The following is a 9,070-nucleotide window of genomic DNA, read 5'->3' as shown; positions in this document are numbered from 1 at the left end:
TATACTTAATAATGTTTGATCGTTTTACTCAACTAAATGATAAGCATTATCTATTTATAATTCAAGATCATAGAAGTATGTGATTTTACAATATGACAGACCGATGGTCCATACTATATATCACATGAGAAAAGATATCGGAAACATGTCGGATCGATTGTACTTTTAAAATTAGAAATAAAAAGACAGATAAAGAAATATTGTGATACACGCAACAAGTGCAAGTTTTGGCGACCAAAATAACAAAGAACAAGAAGTTTTACAAATTGAAGAAATTAATATGTGCCAACAATCAAACTCTCAAGTCAATGAAGTGGTGAATGAAATTGAAGACTTTAATATGACCTTTAAAAATAATATTGCTACGTACTATGCTTAATTTAAATAATTTTTTCATTTTTTTTTTATGTTTTTAGTTATTTTGTTAGAATAATAATAATAATTTGTGCATCGGACATCCTATTTAAATTTATATTGTTAAAATAGTGTTTTTAGCTAGGAGTAGTGATTTTTATTTAGATCGTATGTTTTTAATTTAATTTTGTTTTTCTATTTTTTATGTTTTGTTTGTTAAGTTGTTAACTTATAGTTTGAATTTGTATGAATCTTTATAAATATCTACTGATAGTATTATAATTTTATGGAGCTTTTATGCATTTATGTATAATTTTGGAATCCATGCATATAACTTTGTAATTAATGTTGGCAGGTTAAGATAACTTGTTAATTTAAGATTTACATTCAACTTTATTATTTCCTTTTCAAATAAAGGACGGTTTGGTCTATAAAAAGATTTCTCTCATCACAGATTAAATGAAATGAGCGAGTGCTCCTCTTGGACTTATCACCTTTGTTGGAACCACTTAATTGTTCTTATCACCTTTGTTGGAACCACGTATGTAATCACTTAATATTTTTAGGTAGATTAATTGATATATATATACAGAGAGAGAAAAGGGATCCACTTAATATTTTTAGGTACATTAGGTACATTAGGTACATTAATTGATATATACAGAGAGAAAAGAGGGATCACTTAATATTTTTAGGTACATTAGGTACATTAATTGATATATACAGAGAGAGAGAGAGAAGAGGGATCCACTTAATATTTTTAGGTACATTAATTGATATATACAGAGAGAGAAGAGGATCCACTTACACTATTTTTTGGTGACATCAATTACATCCTGTATTTTCAAAGTCGATCTAAACAGTCAATCCAAACCGTTCAACATGATGGATATATTTGTATATCAGATTTAATTTTTTTATTTTTAGTTTTATACTATTTATTAAGATGGGCAAAAAATTCAATGGTCTAAAAACAACGATTTTGTAAAATACTTAATAAATAGTAAACAAATTCAAAAAAATATAAAATTTGATCTGTGAGCACATTTTAATATATCCATCATGTTGAAAGGTTTGGATTGACTATTTGAATTTTAAAAATATATAATGTAATTCGGTGTCACAAAAAAATGGTATAAGTGATCCTCGTTATATATATGTGGGTGGGTGGGTTTGAATTTTGCAAAAAGAAAATATTAATTTTGATAATCTTGTGACATACCTACCTAGGAGCATTGACTAAGATCATTAGTGAGATAGACTAAATTAACTTAAAATAAGTACTAAGGAAGATAATGCACCGTTACAGCGCACTGGGGAAATAATTAACTATGACTGGAACAGTCCTCTAGCTATACAGTTCTTCCCAAATCTCTCATATATAACAAGTTCTCTATTAATTTGACACTAGATAGATTTAAGTTTCAGAATCTATAACAAGTTCTCTTGAGACCAAAGAATCCCAATTTAATTATAAGCTTCATATATAATTATATTAATGGCAAACAATGTAATGAGTTCTCTTGCGACCGGAGAGCCCCTCGAGGCGGCTAATGAGGGCAACCGGAGTGATTTGGTGCAGCTTCTTGCATTGAACAATGACCAACCTACCTCTCATACAAATGTACTTATTGAGGATGGGTTATCAATGGAGCTCTCTGAGTCTGAGTCTGACCACCTCATAAGCGCAACAGGTAATATATATTGGAATTAAGTTTTGTCTGAAGGATTTTATTGGACAATATTTCATTCAAAGTCAGATTTTAACCATACGTATTGTATTAAAATTTGTGCGTAAATAAATTTGAAAATTAGATTAGCAAATTGATAAGTAATGATTTTATTAGACAATGTTTCATAAGTACTGAATAGACTATTCGGTACTAATCAAACGTGAATAAAATGTACCGAATAGTCTATTCGGTACTTGTGATTTTTGTAAAAAAAAAAATGAGCAATCAAGTGATTTTCTAAATTTACTTTTAAAAATTATGGGTTTTAATAAAGAAATATTCAAAGATTGAGAAGTTTATCCCAAGGGGATTGGCCCAATAACCAATGAACTCTTGTCCCATGCGATAATAAAAGTAGGAAAAAACCAGGTTCATTTAGTATCACTTGAGATAACGAATCAAACAACAGTGCAGTTGGGGTTATGGGGTCCAAGGACTATACCTAAAGGAAAGTACGTACGGTATAGACCAAGTTTATCTACAGATATGATACAAAGTAGCTAGCCTTGGACGATAACTAATCTTTTACATTTTTTTTAGTTTAAAATTTAAATTTAATGACGTTAGATATTAATTTTCTCACAACAAGTTTAAAACTAGTTTAGATTAATGTTACAACTTCATTGTCAATATTTTGTTGACCAAATTGCCCTTCTTTGTTTTCCTTATCTTTGGAAGCAACTTTATTAGTGGGTTAATATAATAATATGTCATGTACCCTTCATATTTCATAGTATCACTTGCTCAAAAAAAGAAATAAAAAACGACCACGACACAAGGGGCAATTTCTATTCGCCGAAATTTAATATTCAGACCTTCATTTTAAAATTTATTTAGTAAGGCTATGTTACTGTGCATAACACGAATTGGTCCGTACTATAGATTATATTTTCGTTTTCAAAATTTTAATAGTTTATCTGAATTATTTAATTTGATTTTCATATGAAACCGTATTTGTAGACTAAATTCTAAATCTTTTAGATTTTTTTTACTATTTTTTATATAGTTATAAAATTATTATTTTAAATAGTCCAAAATATTTAGATCAGTTGATTTTCTAGCTATCTAAAACCATAGTAAAATTATTTTACAAAAATATAAAATTTGATCAACAAGTATATTTTTATATGACAACTAGGTTGAATGGGATAAATTAATTGTTTGAAATTTGAAAATAAAGATATCCATTGTATATATCAATATCTAAAAAAATTTAAATATATCATTTTGAAAAAGGGGTTAAACTAAATTATCACGATTTGCCCAAAATTCCAATTTTAATACGATCAAAATATGAAATTGCAGACAAATGAATGTTCATAATAACTTATTTTTTGTGGTCTTTAAACTTTTTAGCCAATCAAAACACCTTAAAAACAAGATTTTGGTCAAAATCGTTGAAAAAAAAAAGTTGTTGTTCGCAATAGAAAGTTGCGGTACTCAATATCTGTTTGTAATTTTATGTTGCGTCTGTGTCAATTTTTTTTTTTAATGGTAAAAATTAAAATTTCAGTACCAATTTACGATGTTTGTATCAGTGTTGTCAAAAAAGTCCGTTTAAGCCGATTAGTCATTGGCGGTAATCAAACCGTTATGAATTTTTCTGATCAATCAAATAATTATTTTCAAATATAGTTAATTATTTCAAATTATTCTTAATTAATTATTTAGCGGTATCTGACGATCGCATACCGTTATTTGCATCACTAGTTTGTACCATAGCCACACTAATATCTAACATATCAAAAATATATGTGTATTGGTTGGAATTTTATATTAAGACCTTCTAGACGTTTAATATTAAAACTGAAGACTTTCTCAATAAATAAAAAGGAAGAAAAAAAGTGCCAGCCTTTTTTGTATTTTTTTTTTATAAAAAAAAGTGCAAAAGAGAAAAAAGAGAATCTGCTATTAACACCTTCAGTTTTGCTGCAGCAGCAGCACAGTATCGATCCAACCTCTCTCTCTCTCTCTCTCCCCCTCTAATGGCGATCCTACTAGGCGCATCAAGGCGGTTAGCTAGCCGATCCGGTCTGGTCAAGTCGGTGCTGATCCGGTCTATTTCGACCGGGTTCAGAGAAGAGCGCGATACTTTCGGCCCCATCCTGGTTCCCTCTGATAGGTTATGGGGAGCTCAAACGCAGAGATCGTTGCAAAATTTCGATATTGGTGGAGAGACTGAACGAATGCCTGAGCCCATTATTCGCGCATTTGGTGTCATCAAGAAATGTGCTGCTAAGGTTTCTTTTCTCTTCTCTTTTCAGACTGAAATCTAGGGTTTTACTTGTAAATTTTCCCCATTTACTGGTAAATTGTTTGCAGTTAACCACCTGATTATATTGTAATTCTAATTTAAACGAGCAGGAAAGTGGGCCAGTTTTAAATATTTTTAAAAGTTGTACTGGTACCAGTGTGTGGGTACAGGTACCAGTGTGTACTGGTAAATTATTTGCAGCTAACCACCTGATTATGCTGTAATTCGATTTGAACGAGCTAAAAAGTGTGTTAGCTTTAAATATTTTTGAAAGTTGTACTGGTACCAGTGTATGCTGTAATAACTCTTTGGTTTTCATATTAATGGTAATTGGTGGCCTAATCCACTTGTTAAAATAAATAAATATATATTTATATATATATAAAATGACTGAAATCTTTCTCAATAAGAAAAAGGGATCAGTTCTTCATAACTATTTCCAAATGCAATATAGGTGAACATGGAGTAGTATTGGTACCAGTGTGTACCAGTTTGTTGGTACTGTTAGCAGTGTATGCTGTAATAACTCTTTGGTTTTCATAGTAATGGAAATTGGTTGCCTAAGCCACTTCTTTAAAATAAAAAGAAATGGACTGACATCTTTCTCAATAAGAAAAAAAGGATCAGTTCTTCTTTAACTCTTTCAAAATGCAATATATAGGTGAACATGGAGTACGGGTTAGACCCGACAATAGCAAAGGCCATAATGCAAGCGGCTCAGGAGGTGGCAGATGGGCAATTAAACGATCATTTTCCACTAGTCATTTGGCAAACTGGCAGCGGGACCCAGAGCAACATGAATGCCAATGAGGTTTCTTCTCTGTTTCATGCTCCCGCTTTTCAAATTTTATTATTTTTGGGGGAAATTTCATGTATACCTCTCAAAAATCTCAAAATTACGTATTCCCCCCCTCTAAAATTCATAGTATCATATTTTTCCCTTCTAAATTTCAAAAACTCACAAATTTTAGAGATCGGTTGGAATTTGGTGCATCATTCTTTGAAGGCTAATATCAGCAATTTTGCATTAGATAGTCTTTTATGCTGGTTTTTCACTATTACTTTTGTGCAACGTTTTTCAAATTTTGACTTATTTTTGATTGAATTTATAAATAGGTGATAGCAAATCGAGCAGCTGAAATTCTAGGACATAAGCGTGGCGGAAAGTTTGTACACCCAAATGATCATGTTAACAGATCACAGTCTTCGAATGATACCTTCCCAACTGTGAGCTTTTAATTCCCTCGAGACTCATGCTAGCTTGTCTTTTACATATATACTGATGTATTATTTGGTTTTGCATTTTATAAGGTGATGCACATAGCTGCGGTCACAGAGATTAACTCTCGGTTAATTCCAAGTTTGAAAACCTTGCATGAGTCGCTTCATTCAAAGGCAAACTCTTAACTGAATTTCCTTTAATATTTCAGATTATATATTTTTGAGAAATGAACTAAACTTGCATTTTAACAATTTGCGAAAATTTATAGTCTGTTGAGTTCAAAGACATAATAAAGATCGGTCGAACACATACTCAAGATGCAACTCCTCTCACTCTAGGACAAGAATTTAGCGGTTACACCACTCAGGTTATTTCCCTTTTTTTTTTTTTTTAACATTTTTTAGCTGTTGGCCTAATTTAAAATTTCTTTAGTTGAACATTACTTGTATGATTTGCTAAAGTGTTTTACTGAGTGTTTAGGTGAAATATGGCATTGAACGGGTCATTTGTACCTTACCTCGCATGTACCAGGTACAAGTCATTTTCTTCTGATTCATGGCAAAAATATATATATATATAATACGAAATTATGTCAATTAATTTAACTTATCATGCTAAACAGCTTGCACAAGGTGGCACTGCTGTTGGTACTGGCTTGAACACCAAAAAGGGGTACTCATGCAAATCACGCCTTTTTCTTGACCATCTCATATTTCTTTTTTGATTGAGTGAAATTATTGGAAATTAGCTGAACCTTTTTTATTTGTTGAAACTATTTCAGATTTGATGTGAAAATTGCTAATGCAGTATCTGAAGAGACGAGCCTACCTTTTGTGACAGCAGAGAACAAGTTTGAAGCATTGGTTAGTGTTTGTATAGGTTTTGTACTGGTAGCAGGAGTAAATTATATTGATTATATATCCTAGTTTTTATTAGATTAACACCCCCCCTCAATCCAATAGGCAGCACATGATGCATTTGTTGAAACAAGTGGCGCATTAAAGACAGTTTCGGCCTCTCTTATGAAGATTGCTAATGACATACGTTTTCTGGGAAGGTACTACATTTTTACTGAGGACGCATCTCATATACTTGCTCAAATTTACGAAATGAATACGAAAAAAGTTCAGTAAATTGCAAAGATTTAAAAAATCCATCTGGTGACCTGTTAAATACATAAATCGTTAAAAATTATGTACTTGTTACACCGAAATGTTTTTCCTCAAAAGTTTATTAAATTTGAATGATTCATTTTTTAATGACCTGTTTGGTTTATTTAAACTTTTTTGTCCTTAAATTCTGTGGATGTTACTGACATAGTGGGCCCCGCTGTGGACTTGGAGAGCTTATCCTGCCAGAAAATGAACCCGGAAGCAGCATCATGCCTGTATAGTACCCCTCTTTTAATTTTACGTGTTCTTAAATTAGGTACAGTCCCTCTCACCTGTAGGTATCAATTTTATTGTTTATTTTATTTTACAGGGAAAGGTCAATCCCACTCAATGTGAGGCTCTCACCATGGTTTGTGCTCAGGTCAGTAATATACTCTTAAATATTACCAGTATTACCAGTACCATTGAAGCAATCTGAATATTATAGTTATCCTCTTTTGTTGACCTTTACTCTTTGATTTCTTCAGGTGATGGGTAATGATGTAACCATCACAATAAGTGGTTCAAATGGCCATTTTGAATTGAATGTGTTCAAGCCTGTGATCGCAAGTGCTCTTCTTCGAGTAAGATTTCCTCGCAATTTATAAAATTTGTTTAAAAAATTTCTGTAAATTAATAATAAAAAAGATTTTCTGTTAGTTTGTCTTATCTTATCACTTATATAAATTATGTTATTTTCTGGGACAGTCTGTGCGTTTACTGGCAGATGCATCGGCCTCTTTTGAGAAAAACTGCGTAAGGGGTATCCAAGCTAACCGTGCCAGAATTTCTAAATTGTTACATGAGGTAAGTTGTGCCATCTCACATATATTTCTTTATATATTTTCTTGTTTCTTTTACTGTTGAATAACAATTAATTTGCTCTCGTCTTTTTTTTTATTATCTGTGTAGTCGTTGATGCTTGTGACAGCTTTGAACCCGGTACGTACTCAATCTATAAGCTGTTTTTTTTTTTTTATTTCTTTTATTGCTTTACTTAAAAATCTTTGTTATTTCATTTTAATTGAATGTAATTTTATAACTATTTCAGAAAATTGGATATGATAATGCTGCAGCTGTAGCTAAGAAGGCGCATAAAGAAGGAACCACTCTTAAGGTATTGTTTTAGTTGTATAATAGCAAAGATGAGAAGATACTTCCCAGTTCTGATCTAGAAATAAGGATTACTTGAATGAGTGAAGCTATAGTACTATGCATAGCGCATAATAGTCTGTACTATGAATCAATTTCTTCAATTTCAAAGTCCAAACAATCAATCAGAACCGTTCAACATGATCCCTATATGAAAATGTTCTTGTAGATCAAATTTTACATTTTTTAGATTTATTTTTACTATATTTTTAGATAGGTAGAAAATCAATTGATCTAAAAATTCTAAACCATTTAAAAGTTGTGATTTTCTACCTATTTTAAAAAAATAGTAAAAAAAAATCTGAAAAATATTAAATTTAGTCTACAAGTACAGTCACATATGGAGATTGTGTTGAACAGTTCAGATCGACTATTAGGAAATGACTCAAGAGTTATTTGTGCTTTTGTTTGAAATAATTTTTCAGGAAGCTGCATTAAATTTGGGAGTATTAACAGAGGAAGAATTTCACCAATATGTTTTGCCAGAGAAAATGATCGGACCCACCGATTAATAAGATATTTTTTCGTGCCTAAATAAAGAGCCATTTTGAGATATATTTTGCTCCTGAAAATTCACATGGAGCATTTGTTTTGAGCTTTTTTTTTTCCTTTTGATTTGCTGTAACTACAGCAAATATTTTGTTGGCATAAATAAAAGCCAAGTATAAATTACTCTCCTTAGTAAATTTTTGATCAATTTGTTACCGTTATGGACTCAACTACTTAATTTCTCTCTAATTTTTGTTCCTACTTTTTAATTCCCACTTGCTATATCATGAATTATTATAATTTTTTCAACCATAAAACACGAACAATCAACAATTTACCCAGAATTTGGCTTTATGTGATTACTTGATTAATTAAATTTGGCTTAATTGATTATCAATAATAATTGTTTCAGATTCTTTTAGCTTGTTAGTATTTTTGCTATTTAGTTTTTATTCTAGTTTAAACCGTAGGTGCATGTTACATTTTAAATTGGAATTCTTAATTTCAGCTTTAATTTAGATTTAGTTTAAGCTTAAAGTTAATTTATGTTTAAATTTCTTCATGCTGTTTATACAATAATTCCAATATTTTTATTTTTGTCTTTTTCATTTTAAAAAAGGTATTATAAATATAATGTCTTCATTATTTAAATACGGATTTTTCGTTATATGAAAAAAAATCTTTTTTAGCACCATAGAAACTTTTTATTTTTTTG

The 9,070-nt window shown here is 30.7% G+C and overlaps 1 protein-coding gene across 1 annotated transcript; it reads left to right on the top strand.

Annotated features, from left to right (window-relative positions):
- Positions 1-3,925: 3,925 nt before the first annotated feature.
- On the top strand, positions 3,926-8,552 carry FUM1 (fumarase 1). Its single transcript, XM_078297635.1, has 16 exons — positions 3,926-4,327; positions 5,003-5,152; positions 5,458-5,568; positions 5,653-5,736; positions 5,832-5,930; positions 6,044-6,094; positions 6,186-6,235; positions 6,345-6,426; positions 6,526-6,620; positions 6,884-6,950; positions 7,046-7,096; positions 7,203-7,298; positions 7,423-7,521; positions 7,627-7,656; positions 7,766-7,831; positions 8,292-8,552. The coding sequence occupies exons 1-16, from the start codon at positions 4,073-4,075 to the stop codon at positions 8,376-8,378; spliced, it is 1,473 nt and encodes a 490-aa protein (XP_078153761.1). The 5' UTR covers positions 3,926-4,072; the 3' UTR covers positions 8,379-8,552.
- Positions 8,553-9,070: the final 518 nt, after the last annotated feature.

This window comes from Carex rostrata, chromosome 34 (assembly GCF_964058835.1).
Source record: "Carex rostrata chromosome 34, lpCarRost1.2, whole genome shotgun sequence".
Taxonomy (NCBI): Eukaryota; Viridiplantae; Streptophyta; class Magnoliopsida; order Poales; family Cyperaceae; genus Carex; species Carex rostrata.
Note: the sequence above shows the minus strand (reverse complement) of the source record. Positions and strands in the feature narration are given on the sequence as shown.